General features: G+C 48.4%; 1 protein-coding gene across 2 annotated transcripts in view; it reads right to left on the bottom strand.

Moving 5' to 3' along the window:
- The window catches only part of MAP7D1 (MAP7 domain containing 1), a 32203-nt gene extending 21275 nt beyond the window's left edge, over positions 1–10928 (bottom strand). Inside the window, exon 1 of one of the 2 annotated variants that reach the window (XM_056795148.1) lies at positions 10171–10928. In XM_056795148.1, coding sequence (XP_056651126.1) covers positions 10171–10216 — 46 coding nt within the window. In that variant the 5' untranslated portion in view covers positions 10217–10928. The remainder of the gene's footprint in view (positions 1–10170) is intronic. The other variant, XM_056795149.1, reaches the window with a different exon arrangement.
- Between the last annotated feature and the right edge of the window lie 10326 nt (positions 10929–21254).

Below are 21254 nucleotides of genomic sequence, written 5' to 3'. Positions count from 1 at the left end.
TGAGCAATGACCATAATAAACGATGCAGAAAGGCTTATGATCAATGCAAAGACCAATTGTGATATCAGTTGGTGAAATATGCTTCCTGCTCCTCCTCAGAGACACGATGGATTCTGGGGACAAAATCTGGCCTACATTGTCAAACATGCTCCATGTGTCATTATTGCAGCTAGGTAGCACAATGGATTGAATGCTGGACCTAGAGTCAGAAAGACTGTGGTTCAAATCTTACCTCAGATATTTACTAGCTATGTGACCCCTGCCTTAGTTTCTTAATCTGTAAAAAGGGAATAATAACATTTAACTCTTGGGGTTCTTATGAGAATTAAAACTGAATATTTGTAAATTGCATTGCAAATCTTTGAGCATTCTAGAAATACTAGCTATTATTATTTCTTTCTTTAAACTTTTTTTTAACCCTTACTTTTCATCTTAAAACCAATACTATGTATTGGTTCAAAGGCAGATGAACAATAAGGGCTAGGCAATGGGGTTTAAGGGGCTTTCCTAGGGTCACACAGCTAGGATGTGTCTGAGGCCAGATTTGAACCCAGGCCTGCCTCTGGCATGGCTCTCTATCCACTGTGCCACCTAGGTGCCCCTATTATTGTTTATTTAATTGTATGCTTCTTTGTTACAACGGAGAAGGAGTTATTTGGACATTACATTGGCTGTCTGTCCCCCATGCCTGGACCTCTGACCCTTCTAACTTGTCCTTCTGGCTTCTCTGGTTTCCTTCTAAGTCTCTACTAAATTTCCTCCTTCTATAGTGAACCCTTCTCAGTCTTTCTTAGCTTTAGTGCCTTCCTCCTGCTGATTACATCCAATTTCTCCTGCATATGTCTCATTTGTACATAGTTGTTCTCAGAGCGTCTTCCTCATTAAACTGTGAGCCTCATGAGGGAAGGGACTATGTTTTTACCTTTCTTTGTATCTGGCACATAATAGGAGCTTAGTAAAGGCTAGTTGATTAAGAGTGTTATTTAAACTCCACGGTACCACCTTACACCTAGCAGATTGGTCAATATGACAGCAAAGGAAAATAATAAATGTTGGAGGGGATGCAGCAACGTTGGAACACTAATGCATTGCTGGTGGAGTTGTGAACGGATCCAACCATTTTAGAAAACAATTTGGAATTATGCCCAAAGGGCTTTAAAAGACTACATAGCCCTTTGATCCAGCCATACCACTACTAAGTTTGTATCCCAAAGAGATAAAAAAAATGTTTGCACAAAAATATTCATAGCCACGCTCTTTGTAGTGGCAAAAAATTAGAAAATGAGGGGACGCCCTTCAATTGGGGAATGGCTGAACAAATCTTCATGAACTGATATGGAGTGAAATGAGCAGAACCCCATCGTGGGACTGAAACATCCTGGGACGATCAATTGTAATAGACTTTGTACTAATAGTAATGCAATGATCCAAGACAATCCTGAGAGACTTATGAGATAGAACGCTATCCACATCCAGAGAAAGAACTGTGGGAGTAGAAACACAGAAGAAAAACATATGACTTATCACTTGTTTATACAGGTATATGATTGGGTGTTTTGGATTTGAAATATTACTCTATTACAAAAATGAATAATATGGAGGTGGGTTTTGAGTGCTAATAATACACGTAGAATCCAGTGGAATGACTTGTCAGCTCTGGGAGGGGGGAGGGAAGAGGAGAGGGAGAGAACATGAATCATGTAACCATGGAAAAATACTTTAAAAATAAAATAAAGAATGTTGTTTTTTTAAAGCATGAATAAAATAACTTTTGGGGGGCATTCTAGCTTATTTTCACAAAATATTGGAAGTAATGGGAGCAACAAAGGAAGCTGAGCAGAAGAGGGCCTCTCCTAATTCCCATATTCAAATGGCATGATATAAAATGAAATTAAAAATTTTTAATAAAATAATTTTTAAAATTCCTGATGACAAAGCAAAACAAAACAGATACCACTGGAACTGTCTGACAGTGGAATGGGCTGCCCCAAGAAATGGTGACATCCCCACTGCCATGGGGATGTTTAAGCGGATGCTACATCATCATTTGTAAGGAATATTGTAGACTGAATCCCTGCTCAGAGACAGGTTGAAGTCCTCCAAAGTCCCTCTATGAGACTTTCCAATTCCATGCCTATGAATTGGCTGGAAAAAGGAATGAGGTAGCTTTTGGATTTACAGTCAGTACTTATTAGTTATGTGGCCCTGAGTAAGTTATTTAACATCAGTCTCAGTTTCCTCAATTGTAAAATGGGAAGCTTCAACTCTAAGTATTCTTCCAGCTCTAAATGTGTGAGTCTATGATCTAATGTATCAAACGAGGATAAAGGGTAGGATCAGCAGGAAAGGATTTTCGAGGTCCACTTAGCCCAACCTTCTTCATTTTGCAGAAATGAAATCCCCGACACTGTAAGAGGTTCGTCTGATGTCACACAGCTAGGAATTGACACACAAAAACCTTGAACTTGGACTCTGGAAGATGAAGTGCTCTTTGCACTCTGGGGTGTGTTGTCAGGGGCTCAGACCCTTATTCCTCGCCCTCCTGGAGCCATGCCTGCCACCCCTCTGCCTCTGCCCTCTAGAAGGCAGGAGTCCCGTCATCCGAGGGGCAGGCAGCCTTAGCTCCCCTGCTGCTGAGGAGGACACAGGTGCCACGGAGAGCCCGGTGCTGAGCTCAGGGGACGGGAATGCAGGGCAGGCAGAGACTCCTGCCCAGGCTGGCCACTCTGACATGGCAGGAAGTGAGGCACCTGGCGGGAAGGGGAGGGGATGACAGCAAGCCCAGAGGTAAGGATAGCCGCACCCCAGAAGAAGGCAGAGGACTAGGGACGGGCCCAGATGAAGTTGGGGCAGCCCACCCTTTCCCTCTATAATTAGTTTCATCCACAGAGTGCCGAGTTTTCAGCATCTGTAATTCATGGATATTTTCTGGTCTCCCCCTGGAGCTTAAGCCAAGGGAAGAAATGGCCACCCTTCTCAGCCACGCCACCCCAACCTCATACGCAGGCAAGAACTGGAGACACACACAGAGATCCTTATGTCACATTGTGCATCGGAACTATGTGTCCACGTGTCTCATTCCCCCACCTGACCATAAGCTCCATGACAGCAGGGTTCGTGCCTTATTAAATCTGCTTCTCTTCCCGAACCTAGTAAAGAACTCTGCACCCAGCACTGAGGGTGAAACTTGAGAGCCAGGAAGAACTGGGTGAAAATCTTGTCTTGGGGGCTTTTTAATCTATATAATAACCAGGAGCAAGTCACTAAACCTCTGTTGGTCTCAATTTTCACATCCATAAAATGGGACTATAAATATATATATAAATAAATAAATATATATACATAAAATGGGAGAGATACCCAACAGAATGGGTGGAAGGACTGAATGTGATAACATTTACAGATAACTTCAAAAACCTTAAAGGACACAATAGTTCTAGCTCTTATTATGATCATTAGGAACAGATTTAGGGCTGGAAGGGAACTTAGTGGTCATCTAGTCTATGCCCCTCAGTCTACACATGAGGAACGCAAGATACAGGAAGGGAATCATTTATTCAAGGTCATGCCAGTACTAAGTAGAAGAGAAAGAATTTGAATCCTTCTCTTCTGATTCCAAACCAGTATCCCAAAGTAAGTGTAGAGGAACAGAAAAAAACCCTTTTTTATACACACACATAAACATATCATATATAATCTAAGATGGAACATGTAATATAAATACAATATACCATGATATATATATGTAAACTATAAATATTATCATATAGGTACATGTTCCTATTTCCAGATAGAAACATACATATTTCCACACATAAAATAGACATGCATTTCCATATGTAAATCGATTTCCTCATAGATGTAAACATACATATATATATTTCCATGCATATGAAAATGTACATGTATATTTCTGGGCTCCACTCTTGGTAAGGCACTGTACAATAAATAGCTTCTCTGTTAACACATAAGCAAAAATGGATATAAAAATGGATATGTATGTCCATTTTTTCTTATGTGTTATATATAATATAGTATATTATTATGTTATATATAATATGTGTTACATATAATCATATATAATATATAGGGAGAGATTCCCATGAGAAGCAATGTGGCACTAGACTAGGGAGACAGTGTGGAAAGAGAACTGGCCTTGCAGCCAGGACCGTCTGGGATCAAATCTTGCTCCTGACACATACTGGCAGTGAGACCTTGGGGCATTCACTTAACATCTTAGTGTTCTAGATGGCAAATGGCAGAGAAGGCACCAACCTGCGTTTAATAAAGGGAGTTTTTGGGGGGCAGCTGGGTAGCTCAGTGGATGGAGAGCCAGGCCTAGAGATGGGAGGTCCTAGGTTCAAATCTGGCCTCAGACACTTCCCAGCTGGGTGACCCTGGGCCTAGCCTCTTCTGCCTTGGAGCCAATACACAGTATTGACTCCAAGACGGAAGGTAAGGGTTTAAAAAATAAAAATAAAGGGAGTTTTTTCCATTTGGCAGTTTCTTATATCAGCAGAATCACAGGACGAGATCTCCGCCCAGAGATTCCCACAGAGACAGATGGGCAGACAGAGGGGCACGAAGGAACACACGAGCCAGGGTCCTGGAGCACATGCACCTCAGGCTCAGGGCTGCTGGCACCACGGACTGCCCTTTGCTCTGTCCGAGTGGCAGACCGGTTCCCTACTCCCATATCTGGAACCAGCCACCACCCCTCTTTGGCCAATCCTAAGATACTCCCTCCTGAGACCTCCCCCGTTGTGCTGCGTGGAACCAAGGGCAAATCTCCAGCGAGAGCCAGCGGGGCAGGGGCTCTTCAAAGGCTGGGGTGCCATCTCCACTGGGTGGTTCAAGGCCAGTCAATAATAATATTGACATGGAATCAGAGGAACTTTTGAAGTCCGGGAGTCCCAGCATGCTCATTATAGAAACATTTTCAAATGTAAATGTTTTTATGGCTTAAATAAAAGTTATATTTACTGTTCTTTTTTCATCTCTATGTCACTTACCAACGATTACTCTCTCCTCCAACCCTGTACTTTGTTGTTGATATAGTTAAGCAAAACAAATCAAATTATTAGCCATGTCTGACAATGTAAGACTCATTCCACATCTATACTTCACCTCCTCTTTGCCAAGAGCGGCATTCTAGCTTCTCTGGGCCAGGCCACAAATGACTCAGCTCTTGGAGGGGCAGAATGGGAGACAGTGTATTATTGACTGATTTGAAGTTGGAAGCCCTGGATTCAAATCCTGGCTCTGCTACTTCAAACCTTGTGATCATGAGTTGAGTTCTCAAGCCTCAGTTTCCCTCTTTGTCACAGAGGGAAGGTTGGACTAAGTACCTGCAGAGTTTCTTCCCACTCTTAAATCTATGATCCTAGGATCTTTGAATCTCCTCTCACCCTAGTTGAACCCATAGAATCAGAGATGTACAGTTGGGGGGACCTTAGGGATTGAGGCTAGTCTGATGCTCATTTTACAGATGAGGGCTCTATGATCCTATCCCCTCGAAGGTCCCTGGAAGGAGAGGCTGGGCATCTACGAGGAGGTGTCAGACTCCCTGATTCTGTGTTACGCAGCTCCAAGGTGGGGGCTGGGGGTGGGAGGAGGAGGGACCAGGAGGGAAGGAACCTTCCTCTCCCACTAGTCTGGCCCCAGCCCCCCATTGTTCATGGCCTCCAATCAGGAGCACCCACTTCCTGTTATTTCAGGGGCAGGAAATGATGACATCCCGCCTGGGCCCCACCAGACCCTGCAGACCGGTTGGCCAGCCCCTTGGAGCTCCCAGACTCTTGACTTAAACCCCAGCTCTCGGGCCATTCATCAGCTCCCTGGTGCCCAGATCTGGGGCTGGAAGGGCAGGGATTACGAATGAAGAGATGATCTCTCTAAGAAGGGAAGGCAGTTTGGGGCGAAAAGGGTAGAGGTTGGGTTCCAAATGCTCTGATCTTGGCGAATCAGATCCATCCAAGGACCCCAGCTGTCTCCACTTCGGGGGTTCTCTGGGACCTGGCCAGTCTGGTCCTGACTGACCCCAGGGATGTCTGAGTTTCTGAATGGTAGGCAGCTTTGGGCTTGCCCTGGGAAAGTGAGGATGGGGGCAGGAGACATAGGTCTAAGATGAGCAGAGAGGCTGGGGACTTGCATCTGGATCCTTACAACTCACTAGTACTGAGTCTGTGCATCGTACATGACAGAAGGAAATGAGGTGCTGGTCGTTCTCCAGATAATTTGATCCATGTTGCAAATCTAGGGTCCCTTTTAAATCACAGCATGACAGAATTAGCTGTAGAACATTGAACATAAAATCTTAGCACTGATAGGGGCCAAAGAGGCCATTTAGTACAACCTCCTTTGTTTTACAGAAAAGGAAACTGAGGCTCAGAAGGACTAAGTGACCTTGTCCAAGGTCAAATAGAAAATCTGCATAACAGTCATAGTTTCATTTCCTTTGGCGCTGCAAAGGCCAAACCTTGATGTCCAGAGGGTTGGTAAGGCCCCCGAGAGGAGAGAGGGGATGAGAAGGGGCATTGTGGGGGATCACACCCCACTGCTCCCCTGACCCTGCTGCTATCCATCCCCTACTCCTTGCAGGCAGCCCCCATCATTGGGAGTGGATGAACAGGACTCGCAGCTGGCTCAGTGACACTGAAGATCGTGCCCAGGGGTGCCAGGCAGGGCTGCCACCCTCAAAACAAAGCTACATTATCTGGGGCTCACCCGGCTGGCTCCCTTTACCCAGAGGCCCAGCTGGTGCCAGTAGGCATGGCTGCCTGGCCCCCTGAGGCCTTAGGCATGACCAGATTAGGGGTCTCCTTTCTTAAGAAGCTCCATACCTCTTATGTGGCCCCCAGTGTCCCTTAGTAGGTACCCATGGGCGCTTTCTCTCACAGAGGGGCCAATAAACAGACCCACTACAGCCAGGAATTGGGGAAGGGGGCCAAGGTACCTCTACCTTTCTAAGCTTGGAGCTGGCACTGATCTGGGAGGGAACTCTCAGGCCCTTTTCCCTTCATTTGTATATGCATGACAGCACATTAGAGGCTCATTAATAGCCTCATTACTGGGACCCATCCACCCGATACAGCAAGGTTGGGAGAGGAGAAGGGGAAGGAGGAGGGAGAACAGGAGGGGAAGAATGGAGAATGCCAGAGCCACAGAAAAACGACTCTGCCCCAAATACTCTATCCAGGACCCTGCCTCTTCATAATCATCACCAGTTGCACCTTTGGATAACTTAAAACTCCATCAAGACATTCGGGTCACCCAGCAGAAAACTAACAAGTCTGCAAAGTGCTTTCTATATACATCAGTTCACTTACGCCTAGCAACAACCAGGGGAAGAAGATGCTCTCGGTATTATTCCCATTTTATAAAGATGGATACTGAAACTTTGAGAGGTTAAGGCACTTGTCCTCTAGTGTCAAAGGCAGAATTTTCACCTGAGTCTCTCCCACTAGATTGTAAGCTCCTTGAGGGCGAAGACTATTTTTTGCCTCTTTTTGTATCTCTAGTGATTGGCACAGTGCCCGGCACATAATAAATGTTCATTGACTACCTGACTAGCCAGCCCAACACTCAGTGTCCTGGACCATGAATGAGCAGGGATTCTGAGTCGAGATTATTCATCTCATTCAGGGTTCTTTCCTCAATATCCAAATCAGTTACCTGATCCAGGGTACCCCAGCCTCTAGACAGAGCCGTCTGCCCATCCAAGTCCATTCTATAGAGACGCTACTCATCCCCACGGGGTATACAGAGCAGTCATCCCATCTAAGGTCCCCCATACACACTCCCTAGTCCAGAAGTGGTCCCTGCTCTCTACAAGTCATCCCGTTCATCATCTCTGGTCTCCTCTGCTGAGAGATGCTCCCCTCCCTGCAAACTAGTTCTTCCACCCAAATCCCTTATAGTACCAGTAACTTTAGCGTACAGACCACTTCCTTCTCCAGTTTCCACATCCTGCTGCTGACTGGCTGGGAAGTGGGGGTATCGACAACCCTGCAGGGTCTGTTCTGAGTCCTGGGGAAGCTGCCAGGACCAAGCTCTCTCAAGCTTTGTCCAGGCAAAGTTAAGAATCCAGTCACCTCGGCTGTCAGACTTGTGCTCTAAAGCACCCCATTACCCAAAGGCCGCAGACCTTCCCCTCCCAGTATCCCACATTCTCCCACACCCTAGCACAGAGCGGAGCACCCATACCAGTACCATTGGCTGTGGTTGGGAGGTTACAGTGAACACCCACTGGGCAGCAGAGCCACCCCACCTATCCTGGGATCCCTCACACCCACAGACACTGTTTCATCCTGAGCTTGGGGCCCCGAGGGGCCAAGGAGGTGACTGGAATGCCACGGTGACTCCTGGAAGCAAACTGGGGTAAGGTGTGGGGAGGGAGCTGGGCTCAGGCCCACGTCTCCACCTGAGTCAGTAGAAAAGGACCCAGGCGTCCTGAGCGCCTAGCTCTATGGGTATTTCCCCCTTTGACACATGCCGGTTATATCCCATAAAAGCTTGCTTTTCCCTCCCTCTCCTCCACCAAACCTGTGCCCACTCACTAATCACATCCTACCCTGCAGCAGGCTCAGAACTGATTATTTGTGGGAGGAGGGGAGATGGGCAATGGGGATAATGCTCCTTTTTACCCCAGACCCCAAGAAATTCTGGGGAGGGGGGAACAGAACCTAGAAAATGTAAATAGAGCCTGTGCCCCCATTCTATTGAGTAGAGAAACTGAGGCCTATAAGAACTCTGCTGAATGATGATAGTAGTAAATGTGGGGAAATCAGGCCTGGAAGTAAAAGGGAGAAGTCTTTTGGAGTCGGAAGGGGAAGGCGTTGAGAGATCTGTCCTGGCTTCGTCCCCTTCCCCCACCCCAAATCCTGAAATGAGTTTTGAAGGCTGGGTAATTGGGCCTCCCCAATGCCCTGCAAGGAGCCCAGGGGCCCAGGGCCTGGCCTGGCTCTAAGGGAAGTCAGGGCCCCCTCCCAGCCTCCCGCCCTCGCCCCTAACAATGCCGCCTCCCCCTCCCCTCCCCTCCCCTCCCCCAACCCTCGCTTTTATTCTGCCAGTTACTTGGCAGCCACAGTGCAGTCGGGGCCTCCCCCCTCCCCCTCGGCCTCTGCTGCCCCAGCCACCCGCACACTTCGTGGCAGCTGGAGCGATGGGGAATGGAGGAGGGTAGCGATCTGAATGGGGGGGGGGGGTGGAGTAAGAATCCAGTTCTGCATGGAGATGGGGGGTGACCTCCAGGCTTCCCAGAGGGCTGGGGATGGGGGGGGGGGGGAAGGTTGGGTTTGCAACTGCGAAGTCCCAAAAAGACTGACAACTCGGGTGAAGGGGGGAGAAGCGGGAGCCTTCCCGGACAGAGTATCTAGCCAGGACTATCCCTTCTTCCACACCACTCCTCATCTGTGGAATCCATCCCTGCCACGGGCTGGGCGGTGGAGAAGGGGCTCTGCGTCCGCCTCCCATGAGGCAGCGCCACAAGTTGGAAGAGAAGCAACTCGCCCCCACTTCCACCCTCACCCCCACCGCCCCATACACAAACCCCAGAGAAGGGGAAGCGGAGGCTGGGCTGGGGAGGCATGTGACAAGGGAAGGATTGAGAAGGGGGGTCGGGAGCGCTGAAGCTAGGAGAGAGTTGGAGCCGGGGAGGCGCAGCGTGGGGGGATGAGGAGCGGTCCCTGGGTGCAAGGAGGTGGGGGGCGGGAGCCCCAGCGAAGTCTGGGGGCCATTTTCAGGACTGCGAGCTGAGGACATTTGTGGGTAGTCGTGACGGCAGATTGGCGAAGAATCCCTGGGAGTAACAGGCCCTAAATCGGGGGAGACTGGTTCCTAGGCAAGCACATCCCGAAGGCTTCAGTGGCCTTGGCTAGAGGAAGGGAAAGCGGCAGCCGCGCGGCGGGGGGGAGGGGGGGCGCAGCTGTCAGAAGATGCCACTGAACTGGAGCCACGGCCGCAGCTTTTATTTTTAAAACTCCCCACTCCCTAGCAGTCTCGGGCTGAGATGGGGGCGGGAGGAGAGCGGAGGACTCCACGCCCAAGGCGGGCGCCCCCCACCCCCATCCTAGGCCTCCTGGCCACGCAGCCCACCCAGGGCCTCCCGCCTTGCTGAAAGACTGAGGTCCATCGCCCGAGCCCCAATCCCTAGGCAAATCCGGCGGGTACCTTGAGGGGCGCCGGGGTCCGGCTCCTGGTGCTGGCCCTGGTCCATGGCTGCTGGGCGACGGGGTGGGGTCTGCTCCACTGCGGAACGCCTAGAGATCTCAGCCGCGGAGGCGGCGCCGGTCCGAGCTCGGTGCTTCCCCCACCCCCGTGGCTTCTGGGGGGATAGGACGGTTCATCCCGCCTTGGCTTCCTTTCTTCTTCTTCCTTCTCCTCCTCCTCTTCCTCTTCTGGAGCTCAGGGGGATGGGTCTCACCCGCACCTCCAAATGCAAGCGATTAGGACCCGGGGGCCCCGGTGCAGCTGGCGAGGCCGAGGTCCGCGGGCGCCGGGCTCTCGGGGCGGGGCGGTGGGGGTGGGGGGCGGCGACGGCCTCAACAGCTGCCCAGTCCCGGCCCGGCCCCGGCCACGGCCCCAGAGCTATTGTACAGATTCCCGGCTCCGGCCCCGGTCTCTCAGCTGGCCTGTACCAAGTGTGTCAATGAGGGGAGAACAGGCCCCCCGTTTTTACCCAGCATAGGTGGGTTGAAGGTGTAGCCTTTACTGCTCCGCCTTTAGCAGGGCAGAGAATACTCACAGTGCGAGTACCCCTCTTTACGTGAGGAAAAGAGAGAGGCAAAAAGGGCTTGAGGAAGGGCTTTGGGGACCTCTCTCCCCTGCAACCGTAGTTTGGTATCGGCCGTCAGAGTGTGGAGACTATGTAGGGAGAGTTGTGAGAGAAGCTGGTGACTCACCACCCCCGGGAAGGGGGGGCACGTGGGCTCCCAACCCCCGCCCCCCCACTCCCAGTCCTCTAGCCAACATGAGAGGGTTGCGGGCCTGGGGTTATAGGAGGGAGCGGTCCAGACGCCACCCCTAGTCCAGAGAAAAAATAAAATCCCAATCGAATATGCCGCTCCCCCTCCCTCCCCCCTCCTAACCTCAGTGGGCCATTGGGGGAGGGGGATACCAGGAGCTCTCTTCCCCAGGCTGCTTCTCTGCCTGTTGCTGGCTCTGGGCTAGACACAGGCAGGGCCCTGAGGCTCAGCTTCCTTGTCCTAAAACCAGTTGCACACCCCCAGCCCTAAATTCCTTCAATGCCCTAAGGGGTGCCTAGTAAACTCAGGCAGATGCTCTGACCCTTTCCCTCCCCCTCCTCCTTCTGGAACTCGTAGGCCCATTCAGGGTCACATCTGTCTCTGCTCCCAATAGTCCCTCCTCCCCCTCCTGACCCTGTGGTCTCCTCTGCCTTCCCCTCCATCAGCATCCCCACCCCCTGCTCCCCAGGCCCACAGAGGGAGCTCTGCAGGGGCCAGGAGCCAAGTCCACCGTCCCAGACATTGGACAGAAGACAGGAGCTTGCTCGGAAAGGTGGATCGATGGAGCTGCAGGGCCTGGTGAGAGATGGAAGCAAGAGAGGGAGGGAATAAAAGAGGAAAGGAAGGGTTTGAGGAGAGGGGAGGATATGACCAGATCTTGCCCACTCTTGGCTTTGCCCTTTGTCCTGACCCGGAGAGGTTCAGGTTGCTGGCTCTTCCATTGTCCAGGGATTAGCCCCTGGCCCAGATGTGAGGGCCCCCCTCTGGGGATCAGATCTCTCCCTGCTGGCTGCTTCCTGAGCTCTGAGCGGACAGACCATCTTCCCTGAAGGTCACTTTCCAGAAGCAGTAGGGCAGTCGGGGAGCCCGGCACCCCGGTACAACAGACTAAAATTCATGCTTTTGGTAACCTGGAAGGAAGAAGGCCTGCTTGTGGGTGATTTGGGGGTGAGGGAGAGAGTGGAGAGGGATAATAGCCCCAAGTGGAGGTGGGATACAAAATTCATTGGAGGAGGGGAGTGTCAGGAGCCTCAAATGAAGATCAAGGCTAGGACCACTCTAACATTAAGTCAACAGGCAGGACACCATATTCATCAAATCATTGGATGTAAGAGCTAGAAGGGACCTTATAATTAAGAAATAGGAGACCCAAAAAGGGGAAGATCTGGAGGTGGTAGAGCAAGTCAGAGACAGAGTCAGGACCAGAACCCTGTTCTGACTCTCAGGCAAGTCCCAGGACACTGTCCTCATTTCATATAAAGCTTTGCCAAGAGCTAAGAAAACAAAGATAAACATACACAAGACTTGGTTCTGGAATTTATAGAGTCTAACAGAAAGATGATCAAACATGTGGTGAAAAATGTCATTCCCCCTTCTCCATCCAGAGGCTTTATCTTATCTGTTCTCCGGTAGCCTTCTTGGGCTGCCCCATCGGCCAGAGTGGTCAGGGAAGGCTTCCCAAAGGAGATAGCATCTTAAAGGACTACAATAAAAATGGCTCACATTTCCTTAGTTCTTTATAGTTTACAAAGTGAATTCCTTACAGCAACCCTTTGAGATTTGGAGGGAAAGTATTATTACCCGATTTGACAAAGAAGGAAACAATTAAGCATCGAATCAACAAGCCTTTATTAATTACTCTAAGAAGTGACTGAGGGGGCAGTGAGGTGGCTCAGTGGATAGAGAGCCCAGCTTGGAGGCAGGAGGTTCTCCTTTCAAGTATGGCCTCAAACACTTCCTAGCTACGACCCTGGGCAAGTCACTTAACCTCAACTGCCTAGCTCTTACAACTCTTCAGCCCTGGAACTGATATTTAGTGTTGACTCTACTACAGAAGGTAAGTAAGAGTTTATTTAAGTTTAAAAAAAAAAGTGATGGGTGTAGTGCTAAGTGCTATGTCTATAAGAATAAAATAGTTCCTCCCCTTAAGGAATTCTATTATATATACATTCTATTGAGTACACCTATAAGTAGATAAAAATAAAATACAAAATAAATGCAAGGTTATTTCAGTGGAGTCCATAGCAGCAAGGGGGGAGCAGGAAACACTTATGGAGGAGATGGCATTTGACATGATATTTCCATTCATGCTGGAAGCTGGCAAAATCTAGGTTCCTGCTAACTTGACTGACTAGCTTCACTTTAACAGAATGCTTTGCACATTGTAAGCACTTAAATGCTTTTTTCACTCATTCATGGACTCAAGATATCATCTCAAGTTATCTTTGCACAGGCTGTTGGCTCTGCCTAGAATATCTCCATTATTCACTTCCAGCTCCAAATCAATCCCTACCTTCCATCGAGGCTCAGCTCATGGTACATGAACTTTCTGCTCCTCCAGTTCTTGTTCTTCTCTCTAGCCTGAAACTCCTTTGCATTTATTTAAGGTTCTACAAGTCCCTTCATATACCACACACCCCTTCTCATTGAATAGAAGCCCCTGGAGGGCAAAAACTTTCCCTGTTTTGTGTTTGTATTCCCTGCACCTAGAGTAGAGTCTAGAACACAGTAGGTCGTTAATGAATGCTAGATTTAATCAACCCTCAGGGCATTTTCCCACAACATCACATTTCTACAGTTAGAGATTGGGGAAAGGAATAGTTTTTGAGGGGAAGAAGAGTATCCTGGTCGGAACATAAACAAAGATCTGGAGATATGGGAGAAGGGAACTATTTGGAGAATTGTGATTAATCTTTTTTTTTTTTAACCTTTACCTTCAATCGATACTGTTTATTGGTTCCAAGGCAGAAGAGTGGTAAGGGCTAGGCAATGGGGGTCAAATGACTTGCCCAGGGTCACACAGCTGGGAAGTGTCTGAGGCCAGATTTGAACCCAGGACCTCCCGTCTCTAGGCCTGACTCTCAATCCACTGAGCCACCCAGTTGCCCCCAATTCCATTGAGTTATACATCTACATATTTTTAAAAGTAAATCTACACATTTATGTTAATTTTTCTTAAAACAGGAATCAGTTTGTTCATCAATCAGGTAACAGAAGTAGACATCCAGGAAAGACAACTTACAAGTTGGACCAGAGCCATTGTTAATAGTACTGAAACTTACTTTAACACATAGTGCTACTTTTGGCAATCCATTGTTTGGAGATCATGGTTTATTGGCTGGGGCAGAATAGAGGATATCTCAGAGTTCCTCCCAGCCCTGATCTCCTGGGGCTCCATCATGATAGGAAGGTTTGAGGCCTTTGCATTCTCTACATGGGATCTTAAGGGATGGGATGGGTATTAAGATGAGGGAATTACTGAGGAAGTTCTGTTAGAGAGAAGGACCAGGCATTTGCATGTCCAGACAAATAAACAGAAAACTTTTACGTCTCTAGGGCTTTGCACCTTGTAGACTGACTATAGGAGCTAAACAAAGGTTTGGAGGAAATGAATCAAAATGATCAATCTGGGAAGGCTCCCAGGAGATAGTAGGATTTAGGAGCTTTGTGAGTGATGGGCCAGCTTGTCAGGAAGTCGGTGAAGAAAGTGACTCAGGGAAGTATTAGAGACTGAGCAAAAATTTCAGGGTAACATTTAGGAGAATAGGTGAAAGAAGCCTTTGAGTAAATCTCTTTCCCCTTCAAACTCCTGTTGCCTACAAAATGTTGTTTAAACTGAGTCTGATTTCTGATCCTTCTGAAGGGAAGAGGACTATTCTCTCAGGGTCTGGGCAGTGGTATATGGGTAATTGGGTACCTTTGTGGGGATATTTTCCTTGCACCAAGTAGCTGTACCCGGTCTGGTAGGAAAGCTGAATCATAGGGTGAAGGGATGGGTGACAGAACCTCAATTCCAAGAGTGCTGACTCCGAGCCCATGAGTCTCTTCCCTTTAAGATTTTGGCTAGGAGAAGGGAGTGGAAGGTAGATCTGCTGCCCCCACTCCCAACCCCAAGGGAAGCAGGGATGAGTGAGCCATGAGTTCCTCTACCATGTGATTTCCTGGGTGAGAGGGGCAAACCTGACACGAGGGGGAGGCTATACTCCCTCTCCCATCCTCCCCAGGGACAGATCCCTTTGCCTTCTCCAAGAGGCAGAAACATGTAAATTAACAATCATTAGATGGTTAGAGTCCATAGATAGGTAGAATAAGATGGGTAGAGAGCTCTGGGAAGCAGAGGAGTAAAGGGGCAGAGGTTTTAGGGAATGGGGACAAGCCTGTGAGACAGAGCACGATAAAGGCACAAAGACAACAAACAGAAGCCCAGTCTTTTGCATACAGAGAGGAGTGGAGTCAGGAAATGGGGAAGGGGGAATTATAGGATTTTAAATAGGAAAAGGGCTCAACATTCTCATTTTAGAGGATGAAACTAAGACCATAGAGGTTACATGACACATCCAGGGTCACAAAAATAGTGATTGAAGCAGGATTTGAAGCCACTGCTTTTTTCTAACTTGGTACCATACCCATCTCCACGTTTTTGAGTTGGGATTGCCACTCTAGACTCTCCAGGGGGTTCTGAAAAGCTAATCTACTGTGTAGAGCTCAGTGGGGTCTTGAGGAGTCCCAGACAGTGAGGTCATGGTTTTTTCTCAACCTCACCTTAAAATCCCTTTAGATCATAAGCTTCTTGAGAGTAGGGGCTGTGTGGCATTTACCTCTATGGTATCCCCAGGGTTTACATACCTAGCATGATCAATGTTTGTTATTAAATAAAGGAGAACAGCTAACATTTACAAAACCCTATATGTTTTATGTTTTTAAAGGGCTTTACATGAATGATTTCATTTGACTCTCACAACAACACTTTAAGATTTCTAGTGTAATTCTTACCAGCTTCATTTTATAGATAATGAAGCTCACACACAGATTAAGTCACTTGCCCAAGTACTGGGCTATCATCTGACAGCTCAGATTCATTCTTTAATTCCCAATGACTTTTAAGGTTCCTTCCAGCCCTAAATATGTGATGCAAGGCTCTTTCCTTTCCCCCCTTTCATTTGAAAATCAATGGGTTTTTTCCCCATGAATTTATTTTTAATTTAACAAAATGTTTTTGATGTCCTATTTTTCATCACTAACATTTCCCATCGACCCTACTCACTAACATCCCTCCTTTAAAAAAGGTTTCCTTTGTTAAAAAAAAAAGTAAAGTCAAACAAAACAAATGAACACAGTGTGGCCGAATCTGAAAATATATGGTTCACCTCCCACTTGTCGTCTACTACCTCCGAGGAGAGACCGCAGTCCTTGCTTTCCTCCAGCCTTCCGTTCCCTCCTAGATAGCTGGGAGTGTGGAAGAAGGGGGAGGGTTGTCCTCATTTGGCACCTTAGATGATTAAAGCGTATCTTCTGCTGAGGGGAGGGTGTTTGGGTGAGTACAGAACAGGTCATTACCGGCAGGGGAAACCCCAAGGTGCGGAACTGCGGTGAAGAGGTGGCGGGGAAATGGGGTGGGGGCGGACTGCTGCAATGAGGAGAGGGACAGTGACAGAGAAAAAGAAAGGTCAGCCCCAACTGTTGGGACCGACAGCTATCTGTCAGAACTAACCCGCCTTCGAACAAGACTCTTCTTTGCCTCCCCTCCCTCTCCAGGCACTATACACACCCAGCGCCAGTCGGGACGCCTGGGTCCCCGAGAACAGCGCTGGTGAGGCAGGTGTCTCTAAGGGGACCGCTCCCCACCAATCACCGGCCCTCCCAGTGACGTCGACGTCCGCCCCGAGGGAGGGGGGTGCTTTGTGTCAGCGCGCTGGCATCTCCCGGCACACCCAGCCCCACAGAGCTGGCCCATGTGAGCCTGTGGATCCGGGATGGGGATTGGGCTGCAGGTTAGGGCAAGGAGGAAGTGCGCAGTGGGAACCCCCAGAGTCCTAGTTAGTGCTGAGAGAGAGGACGAGGAGGGGCAGCGAAATGGACGAAGTCTGAAGTTTCGGGCGGGCCGGGGGTCTCCGTGAAGGAACAAACTCCCCTCTGCTCTTCTCCTAAACTGAAGCTGAGAAAATGACCAGACTTAGGGGTGGGGGAGGGGGAGACCGTGAGAAGAGCAGGATAGAGACCCACCGGAAGCCTTAAAGCCTAAAGGCTTTAGTTGATGAGTTCTTGGTCTCATTAGTCTTATCAATAATAATATGAATTATATGCAGACAGAATCCCAGAGAAAGATGAAGACTGCAAGGCAGGGACGGAGGTAGACCCGAGACCCAGAGGGGACACATACAAAGACAGACATACACTGCTGTCTCCTCCCGGATCCCCCAGCTGTCTCCTCCCCCTCCTCCTCAAATGCCCGACTCTGGGACCCACGGGCGGGGCTGAGGTTGATAGGGGTGGGAGCCTGGACAGTGGCTGTGACTCAAGTTTCTGTGGGGAAGAGAGGAGCAGCCGCTAGGGAGGGGCAGAGACTGACAGACACCCAGTCAGACAGATGGATACTTTCACCTCAGCTGTCCTCTCTCCTTTCCACCCCGCCCCAGTCCTTCTTAGGGCTTGTGGGAGGGAAGAAGATATCTTCCTTAGATGGGCTTTTCAAGATGTTCACATTTAGAACCCAGGACACAGAAAAGACTTCAGGGCTCAGGGTCCGTGTACGTGGAGCTCAAGGAGCAAGAACCCAGGGACTTTGGGACTTGGAGCTCAGAAGCACTCTAGGGTCCAAGGATACAAAGTGGTCACCAAGGTTTCAGGAGATCAAGGATTCTGTGGCTCTGGGTTAGGGCTTAGAGGCATCCAAAAGACTCTGTGCTCAAAGGCTCAACATTTTCAATGATTTCTGGACTTAGAGGGTCAATCAAACAACAAGCATTTTATGAAATGCCTATTATGTGCCAAGCACTGTGTGCTAGGTGTTGGGGATTTGCTGTCGTTCAGGCATTTCAGTAGTGTCTGACTTTGTAACCCTATTTGGAGTTTCTTGACAAATTCTAGTGTGGCTTGTTATTTCTTTCTCCAGTTCACTTTACAGATGAGGAACAGAGGCAAACAGGATTAAGTGATTTACCCAGGGTCATACAGTTAATGTGTCTGAGACCAGGAAGATGTCTTCCTGACCCAAGGTTTGGATTCATCATCTAGCTGCTCAGGTATTGGGTATACAAAGACAAAAATGAAAAGATTCTTGCACTTTAAGGATTTTCTTCCTCCCTCCCCCCTCCCTTCCTTTCCCCCTTTCTTTCTTCCCTTCCCTCCTTTCTCCCTTCTTTTCTTCCCTCCTTCTCTCCTTCCTCCCTTAATTCCTTCCTCCTTCCCTCCCCCCTTCCTTTCCTCCTTCCTTCCTCCCTCCCTCCCTTCCTTCCTACTTCCCTCTCTCCCTCCCTCCCTTCTTTCCTTCCTGCCTCCCTCCCCTCTTCCCTTCCTTCCTCCCTCCCTTCCTTCCTTCCTCTCTCCCCATTCCCTTCCTTTCTTCCTTCCCTCCCTTCCTTCCTTTCCCCCTCTCTTCCTTCCCTTCCTTTCTTTCTTCCCTTCCTTCCCTCCTTTCTCCCTTCCTTTCTTCCCTCCTCCTTCCTTTCTTCCCTCCTCCCTTCCTCTCCCCCTTTCTTCCTTCCCTTCCTTCTTTCCTTCCTTTCTGTCTTAGTAACAACCCTTAATTCAAAAGGGCAAGGTCTAGGCAAGTGGGGTTAAGTGACTTGCCCAGGGTCACACAGCTAGGAAGTGTCTGAGTCCACATTTGAACCCAGGTCCTCTTGACTCTAGGCCTAGAACTCTATACACTGTGCCACCTAGCTGCCCCTAGGAGTTTACTTTCTAAAGATACAAAAATAAATACAAGATAATCAAAGGAGTGGTCAGGGTTTATTTAGGGCAAAAGAACTTAGGTTGATTGTTCAGGGATCAGAGACTAAAAGCACAAAAGGATTTGAAATCTGGGATCTTAAGGGTTTAGGGGATTCAATGCACCCATGGAGCTAAAGAAATCAGGGCACTCTGAGGTGCTCAAGGCTAAGAGATTCCAGAGCCCAGAAGCTCAGGATATCCAGCAGCTCAGGAACCTGATGCCTAACTTACTACCTGAAAAGTTTGTGATTCATTTCTCCCTCTCTCTACATTTTTTCTCCTTCTCTCTACATTTTCTCCTCAGAATCCTCAGCAATCTAGAAGGAGTTTAGATGTTATAATGAAAAGAGCACTGTACCTGGAGTAAGAAGACCTGGGTTTAAATAATGGCTCTCTCACTTATTACCTGTGTGATCTTTATAACTTTTCTATACCTCAATTTCTTCATACCTCTTCAAGAAGGAATTAATCCAGATGTCCTCTTAGAAGGTTCCTTTCAACTTTGACATTTGGGGATTCAAACGCTGTCTCTTTCCATGGCTGCAGAAAGGAGAAGAATTATTGTCCCACTGAGGCAGCTTGGTGGGCAGTAGATAGAAGGCTGGACTTCAACCCAGAAGACCAGAATGATAGCTATATGAGTAGGGAGGAGATAAATTGTCAGGGATTTTGGAGGAGGTGCAAACAAGAAAATTTGGCAACTGATTAGATAGGTAGAATGAAGAGTTAAGGAGGACCTAAGTTGGGAAATTTAGATAATAGGAGGGATGGTCCCCTTTGACAAAAAGAGGAATTTTAGAAAAAAAGGTGAGTTTGGGCAGAAAAGATGAGTTCCATTTAAAACATACTGAACTTGAGCTATATGTATATAGAATACTCACTTTGAAATAGCCAATAGGCAGTTCATTGAAGACCTGAGTTCAAATTCTACCTCAAACATTTACTATCTGTATGATTGTGGGGGTACCACCTAACCTCTCTTAGCCTCCTTACCTGAAAAGTGGGAATAATAATAGAACCTGTTTTCTTCTTGGGTGGATTAAATAAGATGTAAAATGCTTGCAAACCTTAGATATTATTATAGGCAACCTAGAATATCCCCATGACAGTGGCAAGCACAATCCATTATATACCCTTCTCTGATGCCCAGATCCTTTCACTCATAACTCCTGTCTTTGGAGAAGAGACTTGAATCACCCAGGCCAGGGGGTGGAGGTGGGAGTAGGGAAGGACACTTGGCAGGGGAACATGTAGAGGGGAATAAGCAATGTGCAGATATCAATTTCTTCTCTGAAGGGTAACCTGACTCCCTAACCCCTACCATTTCTGCCCCTTTTGGGTACCCCAGAGCCTCCAGAGCCTAGGGAAATACTGAAGGACAAAGAGAGAGCCTGTCCCTAGCCGGTCCTGGCTTCCTGGCTTTGCTTATTCCCATAACTTGCCTGTCCCTTTCAGTGGCCTGGTTCTCTGGCTCTGACCCTGAATTCTTGTCCCCTTCCCAGACTGGATCCCTGTCTGGGTCTTGGTACTGTCCTGGGCCCTATTCTGACCCTGTCTTTGTCCTGGTTCCCTATTCCTACCCCTTTCTCCGATCTGGTGCTCTGGGCTTAGCCTTGTCCTGGCTTCTTTTCCTTGGCGGGTCCTGGCTACCCTGTCAGGTTGTTATGGTGATGGCCCAGGGCTGGAATGCAGCTGGCCAGGCTTCCAGGGCTGGGAGGCTGAGGGAGGAGCAGAGACAGAATGGAACAGGAATGGACAACACTCTTCACTAGGGTAGCCTGATTAAGCTCTTTTCTCCCTTTTTCCCTCCCTCCCTCCCTTCCTTTCTTCATCCCTCTGGTCCTCTCACCCTTCCTCTCTTACTCTCTCCCTTCCCTTCCTTTCCCTTCCTTCCTTTTTCTTTCTTTCTTTCTTTCTTTCTTTCTTTCTTTCTTTCTTTCTTTCTTTCTTTCTTTCTTTCTTTCTTTCTTTCTTTCTTTCTTTCTTTCTTTCTTTCTTTCTTTCTTTCTTTCTTTCTTTCTTTCTTTCTTTCTTTCTTTCTTTCTTTCTTTCTTTCTTTCTTTCTTTCTTTCTTTCTTTCTTTCTTTCTTTCTTTCTTTCTTTCTTTCTTTCTTTCCTTCTTCCCTTCCTCTGTCCCTCCTTCCTCCCTTTCTTCCTCCCTCCCTCCTTCTCTCTCCCTTCCTTCCTCCTTCCCTTCCTCTGTCCCTCCTCCCTCCCTCCCTCCCTCCCTCCCTCCCTTCCTTCCTTCCTTCCTTCCTTCCTTCCTTCCTTCCTTCCTTCCTTCCTTCCTTCCTTCCTTCCTTCCTTCCTTCCTTCCTTCCTTCCTTCCTTCCTTCCTTCCTTCCTTCTTCTTGCCTCTCTTTCCTTCCTTCATTTCTTCCCTCTTTCTGTTCTAGAAGAAGTTCCAGGGGTTGGGATGACAGGTTACAAAGCTCAGCTCCATCTGGTCCTGGAAGGGAGGCAGAAGGGTTTGTGGCCAGTGACAGCTGGACTTCCCCTTCAGGGAGGGGTTGCGGGGTTTCTTAAACTGTAGGGTTGACCTCTGTTTGCTCTGCCCCCTGGTGGGCTCATGAAAGA

Source organism: Monodelphis domestica, chromosome 4 (genome assembly GCF_027887165.1).
Source record: "Monodelphis domestica isolate mMonDom1 chromosome 4, mMonDom1.pri, whole genome shotgun sequence".
In the NCBI taxonomy this organism is placed as follows: domain Eukaryota; kingdom Metazoa; phylum Chordata; class Mammalia; order Didelphimorphia; family Didelphidae; genus Monodelphis; species Monodelphis domestica.
The sequence above is the reverse complement of the archived record's forward strand: the minus strand, read 5'-3'. Positions and strand labels throughout refer to the sequence as shown.